Raw genomic sequence first — 20,398 nt, forward strand, 5'->3', positions numbered from 1 at the left:
CGATTCTAAAAAGTTAAGTTTACTAAAGTTGAATTACTATTTTTACTTGTTTTATAGTCTGAATAGGCTAAAGAAGATATTTAAATGAAAATGCACTTATTCGCATTAAAATATGACAGCAGGTTGCCCGCACAGAGTCTATGAGTTGCCCACCAAAGCACATTTTGTTAATAACTAATAGCCTACATTAGTCTTACTTTGAACGCAAATACGACGTGATGACGTCACAAATATGCTAATTAGTACGTTGATAATCGATTAAGAATCGAATCTTATGGTCCCGAATAGATTCAGAAAGTCCAAACGATTCACAACCCATCTACAAAAACTGTGATGGTTTTAATAATGATTAAAGCTATGGTATTTAGGCAAAATTGTGGCAAATTATTATAATTATAAAAAATCATAGTGGAATTAATTCAGTGGTTTTCAAAGACACAAAGTTCAGATAGTATTTAGATGTTTTATTCATTAAAATTTCTCCAGTTTTTAAAACTTCACATCACATATACAAAAAGCGAACAAACAAACTACAAAATAGTTGCATCTTTATGAAACAGTTATTCATAATTCATATTACTGCATAGATGAAAACCAACACAGAATTCATCTGTGTAGACAGAGCTTATTTCTACTCAGGCATTCTCTATTAACACTGATAAACTTTGTGCATTCATTTGGATTTCATATGAAAATTTGTTCAAGATGTTAACATGATTACTTTAAAATCAAGTATTATGAAGTAAATAATGCAAAGAATTCCTGAGACGATTAGTTATGATTAGACAAATGTATAGAAACGATCAGTGTACAAACACACTTCAATTGTAAAACAACATGTTTGTGTTAAACAAAACACACAGTAAAAATTTACACACACACAAATACAACCACAAATAATACTTTAGACTGATGCACAACATAGAAAAAAAGTTAGTTTCAGCCTCAGCTGAAATGAAAGGCCAGTCAAAAATGATAAAGATAAATAATCTCAAACTAAAATGTGAAATTCTAAAAGAGATCCATTTTGTGAACACATTATAAGGGACAAAGATGTGCACATTTTTAAAGTTTGGCTTCATTTATAACAGACGTTGCTGCAGTCAATCTGTCCAAATGATCCTGTAAACAAAACATGTGAAACATAGTGAAACAGCGCCCCCTGTCAGTCACTCACACGCATGCATGCACACACACAAGTGTCTCTAAATGCACATATCAGGAGAAGGCCAGCTGGATATTCACTACTGAATAAAAAGATTGTGTAGAAAACGAAGATACGATCAATGCACATAAAGCAGTAAAGCTAAAATCAAATAAAGCATCACTCACAAATACTGAAAGCCAAAAATGCTCAAAGCATGTGTGAATCAGTGCATGAGCAATAATGATCATTGAGTGTGAATCAGAGGGGCAGATTGTTGTGTGTCTCCAGTACCTGAGCCCCAGTGAGTGATATAATCAGAAAGTGATTAATTGATCAGATGTGTGTGGACGGGAAGAGAGATGAGCCACTCTGATCCTTAACATCTGAGCTGCTTGCTGTTACCTGCAGACACACACAGAGGTCTGATCTGTAAACGTGAGCACGGCTGAACTGTGATGAAATAAGAATGGAAGAGAGAAACCAAGATGCATGGAAACTAAGATGAGCAGAAACACGAGACAAATAAATGGAAAAAAGAAGCGGGATGAGCGTAGAGAGAAGATAGGATGTGCAGAGACGAGATGAACAGAAACAGGAAACAAGAAACGAGCACAAAAGAAAAACGGATTAACGGAAACAGGAAACGTGATGAGTGGAAACGAGAAACTGATGAGCAGAAAGGGGAAAATGGGTGAGAGGAAACAGGATGATCAAAAAAGGAAAATGAAGAAGCGGAAGCAGGAAACATGATGAGTGGAAATGGGAAACGGATAAGAGGAAAAAGGAAAAGGGATGAGTGGAAACAGAAAATGGAGAAGCAGAAACAGGAAATGTGATGAGTGAAAACGGATGAGCGGAAAGAATAAAAGAGATGAGAGGAAACAGGATGATCAGAAAACGAAAATGAAGAAGCAGAAACAGGAAACAAGAAACAAGATAAGTGAAAACAGGATATGTGATAACAGGAAACAAGAAAGAAAACGAGCAGAAATGGAAAACAGATTAACAGAAACAAGAAACGTGATGAGTGGAAAGAAGAAAAGGTATGAGTGGAAACAAGAAATAAGATAATCAGAAAACAGGATGATCAGAAACAGGAAATAGAAAAGCGAAAATGGGAGACAAGATGAGTGAACAGGAAATTAATGGAAACAGGAAACTTGATGAGTGGAAACGAGAAACTGATGAGCGGAAAGAGAAAAAGGGATGAGAGGAAACATGAAACAAATAAGCCGAAACAGGAAACGTGATGAGTGGAAATGGGAAACTGATGAGTGGAAACAGGAAATTGAGAAGCAATGTGAGGAGTGGAAACGGATGAGTGGAAAGAAGAAAAGGGATGAGAGGAAACAGGATGATCAAAAAAGGAAAATGAAGAAGCGGAAACAGGAAACAAGATAAGTAGAAACGGGATAAGCGGAGACAGGAAATGAATGGACACAAGAAACTTGATGAGTGGAAACGAGAAACTGATGAGCGGAAAAGGAAAATGAAGAAGCGGAAACAGGAAAACAAAATGAGTGGACACAGGATGAGTGGAAACAGGAAACGAATAAGCGTAAACAGGAAACGCGATGTGTGGAAACGAGAAACTGATTAGCGGAAAAGGAAAATGGAGAAGCGTAAACAGGAAACAAGATGAATGGACACGGGATGAGTGAAAACAGGAAATGGATAAGCGGAAACAGGAAAACTGATGAGCTGAAACGGATGAGCGGAAAGAATAAAAGGGATGAGAGGAAACAGGGTGATCAGAAAAGGAAAATGAAGAAGCGGAAACAGGAAACATATAAGCGGAAACAGAAAACGTGATGAGTGGAAATGGGATGAGTGGAAAAAGGAAACAGATAAGTGGAAACATGATGATGGAAACTGGAAATTGATGAGCGGAAAGAGGAAAAAGGATGAGTGGAAACAGGAATTGGAGAATCGAAAACAGGAAACAAGATGAGTGGAAACCGGAAACGGATAATCAGAAGCAGGAAATGAATAAGCTGAAACAGGAAACTGTGAGCAGAAACAGGAAGCAAAATGAGCAGGATCAGGAAATAGCTTAGCTAACACAGGAAAATGCGATCGATAACAGAAAACAAACGATTTTGGGCGGAAACAGGAAACGTGATGTGGGGTGTAAAGATGAGCAGAAGTGACAGGTAACAACAGGATGAGGTGTGTTCATAAAAAAAAAAATTCTCTGAACACTTTCTGTGTCATTCAATCACAGCGCTGGAATCTCCACACTATTATAAAAACTCAAAGTGTGCAAACATCAGGTGGAAGACTGCAGGAACATGATCAACTGCATGCTGTGGACAACAGCTAACAAATCAACAAGGCTTTTATATCAACATTTAAACTAATGTCTGGAGAAACATGATAGAAATTGATGTAACTGCAGATGTGAATGTTTTATTGCCAGGTACTTACAGTCAGTGCCTGCTGGTTTGCCATCTGTCTGCGCAGATCTGCCTTAATACAACCTGAAATAAACACAAACAAGCAAACAGGACAGCTGTAACATTTCAATGAATCAAGGGAATCAACTCTTTACCTGATCAGCTCTTTAAAAGTCTAAATATATAATAGTGAGATCACATAGTGGTCTGTAACTACATCATAACAATGATGTTTGCTGCTCAATCCAGTGTTTTCTATGCATGTAATAGCTCATACATTAATTTAAACATTAAGGGATTGAGTTTCTAAGACGCATTATTATCGTTAATTCACAGAACTATGGTAAGAGCAGTTATACAATAACCAAACACATAAACATCTGATATATGGACATACTTTGAAGTATTTATTTTAAGGAGGAAAAACACACAGTACAGACACAAGCAAAGGTACAATTAAACCAATCTTTGTTTATCTGCAGTTAAGTACTGGTTAAGGTGATGATATTAATCATACTACGCACCTGTCAAGATGGTTCCTATAAGCAGGAAGACACAGAGAAAAAGATTTCCCGCTAAAGTATCAAACGAATCCATAATTTTCCCCTGAGAGATTGTGAATATGATCCCAAACACCTGCAGTAAGACAGAAGACAAACTTTACTTGTCTTGTTTGAAATGCTTAAATTTGACTATACATGTCTAAATACCAAGAACAATGAGAAATAAATACAACTCCTCCTATTGTAAAAATGTTAAACGCTCTCTCATTTGAAAGTCGCTTTAGATAAAAGCACCTGTTAAACAAATGTATCTAAATGTAACGTAAACCTTGCATATAAACAAACAGACCAGCTATAATGTGTTTAGTATTTATAAAGTAGGACGTAGCGTACGATACATAGTGGCTTGGAGACATTCATAGAATTTTTTTTTAGATTTCTATATTCTGACTGGCTTTTTATTTTGATTTCTGTGCTTCTGCGTTCGTCTTTACTCCACTATGTCTCATACACTATGTCATATGCTGGATTTTTTGGTGAAGTATTCCATTTAAACTATCTTCGTAGAACAGGAAACTTGTGTGAAAATTCAAGGACTGATTTTTAATTTTAAAATGAAATTCAGACACCTGTGCAGAGCAGTTCAAAAGTCCTGAAGATGTTCCCTCAGATTCTGGGTAAGTGAGTTCGACAGCAAACTCAAAGCCGAGAGGCAGATATCCCGTCATAAAAAACCTGGAATGCACAAATACACTGAGAAAACCCAAAACAAACACATGCACCTGGTTTCAGAGATTTAGGCTAGTCCAAAACACGTTTAAGCGGTCTCGACTGAAAATAACTTGCACTGACAGATCTTTAAATATCTTAGTGGCACTGATTTGTCTTAAGGTACACACCAGTAATCATTCAATTGAATGCCCATCATGCACAAAGCTCTGAACATCTCCTTTCACATGCATTGAGTTGATGATTGACTTTACTACAAATAAGTGTGCTGACAAATTCTCTCTTACCCGAGGGTTCCTGCCGTGATGAACACCACCCACAAGTGACCCAGATTAAGTGTGGAAGCATAAAGCACCAAACCCAGAAGAGACATCAGATAGACAGCTAGAGTGGTCTGTCTGTGGGGAGATCAGATACATCAATACATACTATACTAAATAATCAAACATCATTAGGGCTGCACGGTATTGAATAAAAAAAAAATGCAATATGCGATAGCTTGCTAAATTGTGTGATATACAATATGCAATACATTAATACTTTAAGTTTGTAAAATCTATAACAAAATAATAATAAATAAAAAATGTATAACCAACAAACATGTTTCACAAACTGTGCTTTCTGGAAAATTAAATCATCTTTGTCTTTCCAGTCTCTCTGCCTTTCTGAATTCTGCTATCTGAATTCACCTCAAACTTTTACAAATTATAATTTTTTGAAATATTACAATCGTTTAGCAAACTATTCTGATATGCATATTTGCTGTATTACGGTTATTTCTGCAAAATATCTGCCCACATTAGGAATCTATCTAACAGTCAGGGTTCCCACTCCAAGCCAAATGTCAAATTCCCTGACCACAAAGCTTCATTTCCATGACCGGGATGCCATGAGCCTGGAAAATGTGTACACCCTGTTTTTTTAAAATGTAGCATAAATGTCTGAAATGAGTAAACAATGTTTATAAACGGCTTAGATTGTAGTCTCACTTTAAATCAGTGGAGCCCTGCCGGAAACGGCATTCCTTACGTCACAGCTTAACAAGCGGATAACATTGTTCCCACTCCAAGTCAAATGTCAAATTCCCTGACTTTTCCCTGACCACAAAGCTTCATTTCCATGACCTATGTCCGGGATGCCGTGAGCCTGGAAAATGTAGTGTACACCATGAGTTTATAAAAATGTGGCTTGAATAAACATCAGCTGTTTAAATTGTAGTCAACGAAGGTTTGGACACGGAAATGATATTCCTTACTTATTCATTTAGCTGACGCTTTTATCCAAAGCGACTTACAATTGCTATATATGTCAGAGGTCGTACGCCTCTGGAGCAACTAGGGGTTAAGTGTCTTGCTCAGGGACACAATGGTGTGTCACAGTGGATTCGAACCCAGGTCTCTCACACCAAAGGCGAGTGTCTTATCCACTGCGCCATCACCACCCCATGGTCTCCTTATATCACAAGTTAACAAGCAGATTATATTTTGATAAATGGAAACTAAAATTTAAAGCAAAAATCCCTGATATAACATGACTTTGACAAAAAATTTCCCTGATTTTCAAAGTCTGGAAAAGACCTTTTATATTCCATGATATTACAAAAATTCCATGACCCGTGGGAACCCTGGAATTACATTTTGATAAATTAAAAACTAAAATTCAAGCAAAAAAAAGAAATCCCTGATAATCCATGACATGGACAAAAAATATAAAACTCCCTGACTTTCAATGTCTGGAATAGACCTTCTAAAATTCCATGATATTCCAGAAATTCCATGACCCGTGGGAACCCTGGGATTACATTTTGATAAATTAAAAACTAAAATTCAAGCAAAAAAAAGAAATCCCTGATAATCCATGACATGGACAAAAAATATAAAACTCCCTGACTTTCAATGTCTGGAATAGACCTTCTAAAATTCCATGATATTCCAGAAATTCCATGACCCGTGGGAACCCTGGGATTACATTTTGATAAATTAAAAACTAAAATTCAAGCAAAAAAAAAGAAATCCCTGATAATCCATGACATGGACAAAAAATATAAAACTCCCTGACTTTCAATGTCTGGAATAGACCTTCTAAAATTCCATGATATTCCAGAAATTCCATGACCCGTGGGAACCCTGGGATTACATTTTGATAAATTAAAAACTAAAATTCAAGCAAAAAAAAGAAATCCCTGATAATCCATGACATGGACAAAAAATATAAAACTCCCTGACTTTCAATGTCTGGAATAGACCTTCTAAAATTCCATGATATTCCAGAAATTCCATGACCCGTGGGAACCCTGGGATTACATTTTGATAAATTAAAAACTAAAATTCAAGCAAAAAAAAGAAATCCCTGATAATCCATGACATGGACAAAAAATATAAAACTCCCTGACTTTCAATGTCTGGAATAGACCTTCTAAAATTCCATGATATTCCAGAAATTCCATGACCCGTGGGAACCCTGGGATTACATTTTGATAAATTAAAAACTAAAATTCAAGCAAAAAAAAGAAATCCCTGATAATCCATGACATGGACAAAAAATATAAAACTCCCTGACTTTCAATGTCTGGAATAGACCTTCTAAAATTCCATGATATTCCAGAAATTCCATGACCCGTGGGAACCCTGGGATTACATTTTGATAAATTAAAAACTAAAATTCAAGCAAAAAAAAGAAATCCCTGATAATCCATGACATGGACAAAAAATATAAAACTCCCTGACTTTCAATGTCTGGAATAGACCTTCTAAAATTCCATGATATTCCAGAAATTCCATCACCCGTGGGAGCCCTGAGTCAAGTATAAGTATAGATGCTGATAAAACTGAATGTATTGATGAGATGATGTAAACAAAACATTCACAGCAGCTGCAAATGTAAAGCTATCCAAATGCAGAAATAATATTAAATAAATGAAATATCAAAAAACAAAAAGTGTATATCAAAAACTTACATTCAATAGAAAGTAAAGCTATAAAATGTGCCTGTAGTTCAACAAATACACAATGTTTGTTGTATTATAAATGTGCAATGTCAGTTCTGTGCTGTGGATTTGGGGTACGTGGTGTTATGTGTAAATAAAGCATTTTGTTGTCAATTCTGCTAAATTAAAGGAACATCATAATAATGTCCTGGAGGGGAAGATGTGCTGGGTCAGACACAAAAGATCATGGGTTCACTAAGGTCCAGTTTAACACACCTGATGAAACAAACTAAACTAAATCATATAAACAAGAGTCACAGGAGGGAGAACTCAACAGACTTCTCTTTAGATCTTTTGCTGTGCAATGACAAATATTTAATGCATTTTATTTGTTTCTGAAGACATCTGTTGAGATTGAAGTTCAGTTTCTTACTTGTATGTTTTGGATCGGTCTAACCAGATACCACAGATGAGGGAACCCACCATGCCCGCGATTACGATGGTGAGCCCAATCCGGCCCGCGTTCACCTCTTCTCCCTGCAAAACCAGAACAAACATTACTGGACATTCTCCTCATTTAACATAATACTGTCACAGGAAATGAGTGGGACTTACAGGATAGTGATTCATGATCATTCGGTTGAGAAGTGTACCAACTGCATAAAAACAGCCAACGTTCAGGCCTAAAAAGACAGATAAGCCAATCAGAAAGAGAGGTGATGCATGATGTTTTAATTTAAAGTATAACTTACATGAAAAATCTCTATAATGATGTGCAACAAGATTTTAGACTATTGATTTTATATTACTTTATGCAATATGATATAATGATTAAATAACTTTACAGCCATAATACAACCAATAAAAAGATGCAAATGTCCTGTTTGTCTGTGTAGCTGGATTATAAATACTATTATTATAAATTCACTTTAAAGGAAAAGTTCACCCCAAAACATAAATAAAAATATGACCATAATGTTTGAAACGTAAATATTTTTCTAAAAACAAACCTGCTTTTTAGGAGTTTCAAACTTGTGGCCCCAATTAAATGCCAATACACACCTATAAGGAGCAAGGATATCATTTAATATAACTCTGAAAGTGTCAAATACATCTAGAATAGCATACGGGATAAATAAATAAGATTTTAATTTTGGGATGAACTACTCCTTTAGAGGTTTTGAATGGGTGGTTATGAGGTTGAGACATTCACCATAAGTGATGACGAGGAGGATGAAGGCTTTATTGCGGAGGAGTCTGAGGATGGAGTCGGTGTACGAGTAGCTTTCTGGAGAAATCTGACGAGCCACGACCTGGGCGTGAGTGGGAGGGATCTCAGGATGGTCCTGAAACACTGACAACGACACAAAATCACAAACTCATCCAATCACCAGCTAAAACTTTCATAAGCGCTGATCTGAGATCAGCTTTAATGCAGAAAGAAAGAAAACGAAGGAATGATGAAAGAAAGAAAGAAAGAAAGAAAGAAAGAAAGAAAGAAAGAAAGAAAGAAAGAAAATAAAGAAAGAAAATAAAGAAATAATGGAAGTAAGAAAGAAGGGAAAAAATGAAGGATGGAAGGAAGGAAGAATTAAATAAAGGAATAAAATGAAGAAACAAATGAAGGTTGGAAGCCATGAAGATAGAAAGGAAGAACGAAAAGATGGAAAAAGAAAGAAAGGAAAGAAATGAAAGAAAAAAGAATGAAAGAAAGAAAGAAAGGAAAGAAGAAAGGAAAGAAAAGAAATTAAAGAAAGAAAGAAAGAAAGAAAGAAAGAAAGAAAGAAAGGAAAAGGAAGAAAGAAAGAAAGGAAAAGGAAGAAAGAAGGAAAGGAATAATTCAATAAAGGAATAAAAGGAATCGAGGAAGAAAGAAAGCTAGAAAGGAAAGAAATGAAAGAAAGGAAAAAGAAAGGCAGAAATAAAGGAAAGGAAAAGAAAAAGAAAGAAAAGAAAGAAAGAAAGGAATAATTAAATAAAGGAATAAAAGGAAGGGATGAACAAAGGATGGAAGCGAAGAAGAAAGAAAGCTAGAAAGGAAAGAAGAAAGGAAAGAAAAGAAATTAAAGAAAGAAAGAAAGAAAGAAAGAAAGAAAGAAAGAAAGAAAGAAAGGAAAAGGAAGAAAGAAAGAAAGGAAAAGGAAGAAAGAAGGAAAGGAATAATTCAATAAAGGAATAAAAGGAATCGAGGAAGAAAGAAAGCTAGAAAGGAAAGAAATGAAAGAAAGGAAAAAGAAAGGCAGAAATAAAGGAAAGGAAAAGAAAAAGAAAGAAAAGAAAGAAAGAAAGGAATAATTAAATAAAGGAATAAAAGGAAGGGATGAACAAAGGATGGAAGCGAAGAAGAAAGAAAGCTAGAAAGGAAAGAAGAAAGGAAAGAAAAGAAATTAAAGAAAGAAAGAAAGAAAGAAAGAAAGAAAGAAAGAAAGAAAGAAAGAAAGAAAGAAAGGAAAAGGAAGAAAGAAAGAAAGGAAAAGGAAGAAAGAAGGAAAGGAATAATTCAATAAAGGAATAAAAGGAATCGAGGAAGAAAGAAAGCTAGAAAGGAAAGAAATGAAAGAAAGGAAAAAGAAAGGCAGAAATAAAGGAAAGGAAAAGAAAAAGAAAGAAAAGAAAGAAAGAAAGGAATAATTAAATAAAGGAATAAAAGGAAGGGATGAACACGGGATGGAAGTGAGGAAGAAAGCAAGAAAGACAGGAAAGAAGAAAGGAAAGAAATTAAAGAAAGGAACAGAAAGAAAGAAAGGAACAGAAAGAAAGAAAGGGAAAGAAAGAAAGAAAGGGAAAGAAAGAAAGAAAGGGAAAGAAAGAAAGAAAGAAAGGGAAAGAAAGAAAGAAAGAAAGAAAGGGAAAGAAAGAAAGAAAGGGAAAGAAAGAAAGAAAGGAACAGAAAGAAAGAAAGCAAGAAAGAAAGGAACAGAAAGAAAGAAAGAAAGAAAGGGACAGAAAGAAAGAAAGAAAGAAAGAAAGACAGAAAGAAAGAAAGAAAGAAAAGGAAGAAATAAAGAAAGAAAAAATTAAGTATGGAAGGAAGGAATAATTAAATAACGGAATAAAAGGAAGGAAGAAAGAAAGAAAAGAAAGAAAGAAAGAAAGGAATAATTCAATAAAGGAATAAAAGGAAGCGAGGCAGAAAGCATGCAAGAAAGGATAGAAAAGAAATGAAAGAAAGGAAAAAGAAAGAAAGAAAAGAAGAAAGGAAAGAAAGAAAAGGTGGAAGAAAAAGAATGAAAAAATGAAGTATGGAAGGAAGGAAGAGTTAAATAACGGAATAAAAGGAAGGAACGAATGAAGGTTGGAAGCCATGAAGAAAAAAGCAAGAAAGGAAAGATAAAAAAGAAAGAAAGAAATGAAAGAAAGAATAAAAGAAAGAAAAAATTAAGTATGGAAGGAAGGAATAATTAAATAACGGAATAAAAGGAAGGAAGAAAGAAAGAAAGGAATAATTCAATAAAGGAATAAAAGGAAGTGAGGCAGAAAGCATGCAAGAAAGGATAGAAAAGAAATGAAAGAAAGGAAAAAGAAAAAAGGAAAAGAAGAAAGGAAAGAAAGAAAGAAAAGGTGGAAGAAAAAAGAATGAAAAAATGAAGTATGGAAGGAAGGAAGAGTTAAATAACGGAATAAAAGGAAGGAACGAATGAAGGTTGGAAGCCATGAAGAAAGAAAGCAAGAAAGGAAAGATAAAAAAGAAAGAAAGAAAGAATAAAAGAAAGAAAGAAAGAAAGAAAGAAAAAAATATTACATAAAGGAATAAAAGTAAGGGATGAAAGAAGGATGGAAGCAAGGAAGAAAGCAAGCAAGAAAGGAAAGAAAAAAGGAATAACAGAAAAGAAACGAAAGAAAGAAAGGAAAAAGAAAGGAAGGAAGAAAGAAAGAAAGAAAGGAAGCAAAAAATAAAGGAAAGGAGGAAGAAATAAATAAAGAAGGAAAGAAGAAAATAATAAAAAAGAATGAACAAATGGAATAAATAAATAAAGGAATAAAAGTAAGGAAAGAACAAAGGAAGAAAGCCAGAAAAAAAGAAAAAGGAAAAGAAAAAGAAAGGAAAGAAAGGAGGAATGGAAGAAAAAAGGAAGAGAAAAAAGAAAGTAAGGCTCTGGGGACATCTGGGGTTGTTTGTGTCGTTTGTCCCCAAACCGGCAGGTGACTGAACTCTGTGATATTTACTTTATTAAACAAGCAGCAGATATTAAAGTCTCTATCTGAGCTCATGTACTCCTGTAGTTCTTTACTTAAAAAAATAAATAAAATACAATACAAGACTAAAGACAGAACAGTCACTTCACATGTTTCTCTCATCAGATAAAAGCTCTTCCATTTCTGCTTCTGACAACAGAACTGAGGTCACATCACATGAGTTTTCGTCAAAAACATGACCTAACTTCCTACACAAGGTCTTGTGGCTGTGTCAAGAGAAAAATCACGGCAGATCAGCATTTTAACATCAGAAAGCAAAAACAAGAAAGATGAGAGACAAAAAGAGAGAGAGAAACGGTGAAAGCTTTTTTCTCTACATCATTAGCATTATCAGCAAAGTCTAACATGTAAAAACATGAACAAGGAAGGGCACAAAAAGAGGAACAGTTGACATGACATTTAAGCCGTCAATGTCATTTTACTGTGAAATGACATCAAGCTGTCTTTACATACACATCTACATTTTAGTCTCATTAAACTTCATTATTATTAAGTGTTGAGGTCATAAATGTATTAGATCCACCCAACCAGACATGGCCTTAAATTAGTTTCTTGTTGTTAATGACACAAAGGAGAATAAATGTTGACAGAAGGTTTATTAATAAAGAAACTAATCCTTTAAACGTTGTGTAAAAGATTTTTGTATTATAAATGTTTTTACAGTGTCTGACAGATGTCATTCAAGTCTATTTCAGGAAATGAAATCAAGTCTGGTTATCTATCTGTGCACAGCACAATCCAGTCCAGTGACCTGTTGCACAAAGGGAGCTGAACAAATCTTGTTTTGTGAGTTGACAAATCCTGACAAATCCACCCCGGTGAACTCATAGGAGCAGTTTCCCGGAAAGGGTTTAGGTTAATCCAGGACTAGACCTTATTAATATTAGGTCATTTAAGAAGTTTTTACAAACATACCTCACAAAAAACACCACAGGTGTTTTGTCTTAAGAAGCACAATGTCACCGATATATATTATAAATAAACAGGACAAGGTGCTTTTAATTTAAAGCAGCTCAAACATGCATTTTAGTCTGGAACTGGGATAAGCCCTGTCCGGGAAACCGCCTCATATAGTGAACTTTTTAACCCCTGTTTAAATCCCAAGTTAATGATTGTTTACCATGTGTGTGCACATAAAAGGCCGACGTTTTCAGCAAACTGCCAATAGGATCCAACAAGGTAAAAAGTAGGTGTGCATATTTCTCTATTTAAGAAAGTGTTATGGGAAAAAATGAGGACTTTAATAGCACTGACTGTAATAAGCAACACTGGTTGCTTTTAACTCTTTCCCCGCCATTGACGAGATATCTCGTCAATTAAGAGAAAACGCTTCCCCGCCAATGACGAGATTTTCCGTCTTTCCGCAATACCGCTATTATCCACCAGGTGGTGCCCTTCCGCAACTTTTTAAAACCGGAAGTATTGCCCTATGGCAAGCGGCTGCATGTCCGTGTCTGTTTTAAAGATCGCTCTGATTGGGATCTCTATGAAAAGTCCGTCACAAAAATGGAATTTTTGCTCAAAATGTGGTGTTTTTGCAGAAACCTACCCATATTCCAAAGCTGATTACAAAAGAACCACTGAAGTTAGGAAGAAACGTTTTTTTTTTTGTTTGAAAGCAGAGGGTCTGTTCTTTTATTTGGTATATTGTATGTTAATATATTTAAAGAAGAACATTTTCTGGAAGGCATTAAACTTTGGTGAAAATCATGAAAAACGCTGGCTGGCAACTTTTTTTAAAAACGCTGGCGGTGAAAGAGTTAAATAAAGTTTACTCACAGCCGATTGGTCTATTTTGGGTTTGCTATCTTTCACCCAGAATCAAACCCATTTTAGAGCAAATTAAAATGGGTAGCACAAGTTATCATGGCAATGAACACAAATTAAAACAACTACACCTTCCTGAGCCCGAAATTTTGAGTTTGCTCAAACTAATCCCAAACTTACCTGCATAACCACTAAAACCGGCTCTGTGCAACAGGCCACAGAGTCAAACATGTTAGTACTAAACACTGACTGTGCGCCATTGTGACACCAGCATGACTGACATGTGAACTTACCAATAATTACCAAGATGAACAGGAAGGTGGCCAACCCCGCCGTGATGTAGAACATAATTCTGATGTGACCCGCCAGCTCATCCATATCGTCCACATTTGGGACCAGGATTGGTGGGACGAGGAACCCAATGGCGATTCCCAACTGCAAAGAAAATTAATCCGAGGTTTGAAACAATTCAGACGGAAACCTTACTTCACACCCAAGTATATAAATGTTAACTTGTTGAGCTACAAATGCCAAATTTACAATCATAAAGACATTCCTACTGAAAGCTAAAAAAGGTCAATTTCACAAGGCCTTTAGTGAAATGTGCAGACATTCAAAGAAGTAATTTTGCTTTGTATGATGATGATGTGATTGTCAGTAGCGATTACTCTGTCATTTTGAATGAATCATTCACTCGTCTGCACGCAAGACAGAAATATTTCTTACATACAAATTACCCAAAGCTGTTCACAGAGGTAAACAATTTACATAAACTAACTCCTAAAATATCCAACTCTAGATGTGTAAATGTCTAACTCATGTCGAACAAGGATGTTGAGTAAAAAAAAAAGTAAAATCAATTCAATACTGAAATTGTAATAAGACATTGATCATTTTATTAGTATGTTATTTACTTAATGCTTTGAGTGTTATTGTCCTCGCGGCATAGACTGTAAAGCACACGTATGACATCCAAATCAGTCTGTGCATACAACAACTTATCGATTAGGCAAATAACTACACTGACTATACATATGCAAATACAGACAGCCAATAAAAGACAGCCATGGACAACTCCTGACACTAAACCCAGATAAACGACAGATATCATTACTGATCCGAATTGGCAAAACAAATCATTCGGAGAAACCAGACACTTTTCCACACATTACCTGTCCTGCTGGATCAAGAGGACAAATGTCTTTCAATGCAGAGAATTATTCTATCAACATACATAAAATACAGATAAAATGAGTTTAGAAATCGTAATATCTGTTTGTCATTTGATAAACCGAAAAGAAATAACATTTAAATGACTTATGATTGCTTCATATTTATTTCATCATAATGCATTCGAGGAAATCATAGAGCCTCCATTTATTGTACATATGTGGATTACTGCTTTAAATTGATTAATTATTTGCCTTAAGAATATCAATAACCTAGTGTGCTCCAAGAAAGATTTGCATTTATAAAAATATAGGCATTTAAATTAAAACTCATCTCCGTCAATACAAATCAATGATATTTATGACATCATTCTGCACTTCAGCTTTAGGCTGTGAGGTAAATGATAGACGTAAATGCTATTGGCTATTTTAAAAGAAGGAGGAGCTATGCAAGATGTCTTACAACAACAACAACTTCCGGTGTCAGTATTACGTCAAATACATTTTATTCAATCCATTACATATAATTCAACTTTTTTGGAAATGTGATATAGCAATGAGAATGGTGCCACGCCAATCATTATCAATTTATCTTTTTATTGATACCAATACAATAACTTTTAATTAATTTGTTGTTTTTTATGTAACATTTTCATGCTATTCATGAAAAACGGACCAAATTGTTTCTGAGGGAAAATATCACGCAACATGACGATGACATTTTCAGAAATGCTTTTTTCTGGCCAAGACTTCAGTTTCAATAGCAGGCCGCTAGAAAACAATGTTGTAAAAGCACACATAAAACATGATTAACTCTTTCCCCGCCACTGACGAGTTATCTCGTCAATTAAGAGAAAACGCTTCCCTGCCAATGACGAGAATTTCCGATTTTCCGCAATACCACTATTATCCACCACAAACCGCAACTTATACAATCCAGAAGTACAGCAGAATTATCTTTCTTATTCAACACATTATGAGTTATTTGACAAGTACAAACCACAATAAACATTAATTACATTTATTTAGTAATAATTTCCTTTCGTGTTTAATATGGATGTGTTATATTATATTACATTGGTTCATATGCATTGAGGGAGACATGAGCTGGTAATTTCGTAAATGATTTACTTTTTTTTACTTCATTTAAAACAAAACAAAATATGTGAAAACATTAAGAACGATTATAAACAATACTAACAAGCAGTTTATGTCATATATATTCTGTACTGTAATCTGTTTTAAAAATATATTTTTTTCAGCATAATATTAGTTGTTTTTGAACAATTATTGTATTTGTATTTATTGTTTACTGGCAGTTTCCATAAAGTTTTACTGGATGGATACAGATCATGGGTGCACGTGCGCCACATCCACATTCATCTCTGGTGCATGGATTATGGTCAAAACAAATGTTTTGTTGAGATTTACTGCATTTGTACCAATTATTATGTCAACCCCTAACTGCACAAATTATACCAGTCTTTCTGGTTTTCATAATAAACATTAACTAGCCAGTCAAAACAGCACACACTTGTGTCACTCGCGACATGACTACAATTGGCTTTAGTTGCTCAACGGAAGTCTTACACAAAAGAGCTCAAAGATGGCGGCGCCACATTTACGTTAAATATATAATGATATATCATTATAAATATTTATTGTGAAATATTTTAAAAACTTTAGCCAACCAGCACCTTTATCATCCGTTTTTAATTCATCAAATATAAAAAAATTAACACACTTGGAATTTTATCTTGAGGTCGATAATTTCCCAAAATGTGTAGACCGGTGTCATCTCAAACCTGTTTGGGAGCAGTTTATTGACCATAAACAGGATTAAAATGCGATTTAATAAGTGATACACGATGTTGGGCCATTCATTCTGTAGCCACTCAACGGTTTTTTAAGTACTTTTTTGGGAGTTTGATGTTCATGTTCCTTGAGTTCATTTTGACCATTTATTAGATCAATAATTGGACAGCTCTTTAGATATTATCAAGCTTATTAGGTCACAACAACCTTGACATTGTCATACTGCCCATGAAAAACAACTTTGCCTTACATTAAAAATGTTATGTCAGCAAAAGAAACAACAAACAGAAAATGGCATCACTACAAAAACTAAACTAAGTCAAAACCCACATAAAATACTACAGTATCCTTTGGTGTTTATAGTAACCAGTTTTTTTGTGTATATACTATAGTAAAGTTTTTAACTTTACCATATTAACATATAAAACAGTATTTACACTGTAAAATAATTTGCTGTAGTTATGTAGCTGTATGCCAGTTACTTACTGTAGATTTTAATAAACGTTATTTACTAGCAACAGTTTGTTAAAAGTTAAAGGAACAGTATGTAAGAAATTTATATCAATTAATCATAAAATGGTCCTGATATGTCACTAGACATTAAGAAATTATTTTCATTTCAAATACTAATATCAATGACAACAGTGGTCTGGCCAGGATATTGTCATTTAAAAAGTGGAGTTGCAGCCCTCAACTGATGTTTATGTTGTCATTTGTGTATTGGCCACCAATTGTGTGATTGCAGTACCAGTTTTAGCCACAAGTTTTGTGATTGCAATACCAGTTTTGGCCACAATCCTACATACTGTTTCTTTAAATAAACATTAAAAATTAACAAGTCTTTATCTTTACAGAATAAAACTATAAAATAACAGCCTTATGCAACGCAATCTGGGAACCAGAAATCCTCATCCTTTTCCTGTTTTTTCCTTCAGATTTTGTTTCCCAGAATGCTTTGGATCAGGCTGTTATTTTAGTTTTATTCTGAAAAGATAAAGACTTGTTAATATTTAATGTTTATTTAACTTTGAACAAACTGTTTCCGGTAAATAATATAACTTTAAATCTACAGTAAGGTACTGGCAAACAGCTACAGGAATACTGTCATTTTACAGAAATTTTAACAGTGCACTACAGTTTGTCAATTTACAGTTGTTTGTTAATACTACATAATACTATAGTATACATTATTAAAATATACAAAGTGTAATAATTACTATAATATACTACAGTCTACTATAGTACTGTAAACACAAATATATACTAAATTATTTTAATGTAAAAAAATGTAAAGACTAATGCATGCATATATATCTCTCTCAGAACCAAAGCATAAAATAATAATTTGGTTAAAGCCCACCTGGTTTCCGAAGACCCCGATGGAGCAGGCAGTGGACACCTCATCTGAACCGAACCACACGGACGCGATGCGCGAGGGCATCCCGAGGATGAACACCTGGGCCACCGAGCACGTGAACTGACCCAGAAAGGTCACCGGAAAAAGGTCCGGTCTGACGCTGGCCACTTTGATCCACGTGCCCGCACAGTTCAGAGCCGCGGCCACGACGGCGATGACCCGCAGTCCCTTCTTGTCCAGGAGCCACGAGACGGGGAAAATGAGCGGTATGTACGTCAGCATGTAAATCATGGACATCCAGTCGATAGTAAACGAGTCCACGCCGTAAAAGCGCATGAAGATGTTGTTTATGATGCCGTATTGGATCCATTGGTAGGAATTACACAGGGAATACGAGCTGAATAGACACACTATAAGCCATCTTTTCTTATATAAACGCGTTACCGGCGGCTCAGGACACGCATTTGCTTCGGTATCGGATGGTTTTATGAAATAATCGTTATCATTTACCTCCCGATCCGTTGACTTGAATTCATCGCCCATTTTGACTTGTTTAGAAACTGTCTTAACTCCGTGAAAGCAGCAAACGAGTGCATTTACTTGCCTGAATCTTTAAGACGCTTTAAATTCAGTCAGTCATTCATTCAAGATTATTCTGAAAAGACGCGGTACCCGTTACTTTTTAACATGGTAAACTCGCTTCTGAAATACTTCACAGTGTAACGTTTACATGACAGATAAATGATTTAACAGCTGAGATTAAATCCTGGATAAACTCTCCATATCCGTTTGAGTTGTGCTTAACTCCGCTTAAAGATCCACTGCATGCTGCGTTTAATAGTCTCCGGTTACCGCAGCAAAAAGTCTTCAAACATCGCAGAAAAGTTTCGACACAGCGGAACCTCCTGACACAGAAAGAAAACGAGAAGAAACGTTATCTCGCGATTACAACCGTTGAGTCATGAAATGGGCAGGGCTTAACGATACGGACTTCATGCGGCGCTGCGCAGACAGATCTGTATCACAGTACCGCGAGACCCATTTGAAATCTGTGCTTTCTAATGGCTCTCGCGGTACCGTGATGTCATGGGGCGACCGGCCTGCGCAGCGCTGCATTAAGTTGAACATGCATGTTTGGTCAAGTACGGGTCATTCAAGGAATCCAAAATATGTATTTATTTTTGTAAGGTTTTATTTTGAGGTAAATTAAAAATGTTATAAAATAAAATTAATATTAAAATTTTGTATAATTAAAATAATAACAGTAAAATAACACATTTTATTTAATAACTAAACTATGTATTTTCACATATAAAATACATTCGTTATTGTCTTGCTTTAAAATCGTAAAAACGTGTCCATCCAATCTCTTATTCATCTAACATTTTCCTACAAGTATTATACATGTTATTATGTCATTTATTACATAATATCATTATACAATATATAGTACAATTATAATACACGGTTTCATGATCCTATATATATTATTTAAACAAAAAGTCTGGCAAGACCTGTGAGACGATTGTCAGGATGGACCAATCACAATGATTCATTTAAAATTCTGTATAAAAATACAGTAGCACACTTTAGTATTTACCATAGTACACTATATCCTATTCGAATCGCTTACCACAGTAAAAATTAAAGTATACTACAGTAATTACTAGTTTATTAATTGACTACAGTTAAAACTACAGAGTACTACAATAAACATTAACAAAATAAAAATAATATATTATGCTAGATTATTTGTTAGGGTCTTCAAGTGACTAAAAACCTGACATTTAAATGGGAGATAAAGGAGGATAAAGCGATCTGATCCGCAAAGCGCCCCCTGAAGGAAATACAAGCTTACAACATAGGAATCCATTCCCTCTTGTGCTTCATTCAGTGTATGTGGATGCTGAGGCAGCGCGTGCGCCCTCTGGTGGAATGGATGTTAGTCACATGTAGATTTTTAATGGAAAATTAATCATCTCTTTTTATTAATTTTTCCCCTCCTTCTAAATTTATTTGGGTGAACATGTTTCCTCCTTGTGTGTGGGAAAATTTTTGGGAATCCATTTCCTCTTGTGCTTCATTCAGTGTATGTGGATGCTGAGGCAGCGCGTGCGCCCTCTGGTGGAATGGATGTTAGTCACATGTAGATTTTTAATGGAAAAAGTATCATCTCTTTTTATTAATTTTTTCCACTCCTTTTAAATGTATTTGGGTAAATATGTTTCCTTCTTGTGTGTGGGAACATTTTTGGGGAGTTATTGTATATCAAATAAGACTAAAGAAGTATCATTTAAAATTGTTCACAATTTGAAAGAAACATCAGGGCGTCTTCATCTGGACATTGATAATAAATGCTTTTTTTGTAATTGAGAAAAAGAGAGTATTATAC

General features: G+C 34.9%; 1 protein-coding gene across 2 annotated transcripts; it reads right to left on the reverse strand.

Moving 5' to 3' along the window:
- Positions 1-449: 449 nt before the first annotated feature.
- Positions 450-18,935, reverse strand: flvcr2b (FLVCR choline and putative heme transporter 2b). 2 transcript variants are annotated; one of them, XM_065256358.2, is made up of 11 exons: positions 18,010-18,934; positions 13,959-14,100; positions 8,915-9,055; positions 8,317-8,384; positions 8,135-8,238; positions 5,063-5,173; positions 4,676-4,781; positions 4,068-4,179; positions 3,575-3,627; positions 1,439-1,549; positions 450-1,122 (listed from the first exon to the last, which is right to left on the reverse strand). In XM_065256358.2, the coding sequence occupies exons 1-10, from the start codon at positions 18,547-18,549 to the stop codon at positions 1,481-1,483; spliced, it is 1,446 nt and encodes a 481-aa protein (XP_065112430.1). In that variant the 5' UTR covers positions 18,550-18,934; the 3' UTR covers positions 450-1,122; positions 1,439-1,480. The 2 variants fall into 2 exon arrangements, with proteins under 2 accessions (XP_065112430.1, XP_065112432.1); XM_065256360.2 differs by lacking the exon at positions 1,439-1,549 and having other exon boundaries at positions 18,010-18,935.
- Between the last annotated feature and the right edge of the window lie 1,463 nt (positions 18,936-20,398).

Source organism: Paramisgurnus dabryanus, chromosome 12, assembly GCF_030506205.2.
Source record: "Paramisgurnus dabryanus chromosome 12, PD_genome_1.1, whole genome shotgun sequence".
NCBI lineage: Eukaryota > Metazoa > Chordata > Actinopteri > Cypriniformes > Cobitidae > Paramisgurnus > Paramisgurnus dabryanus.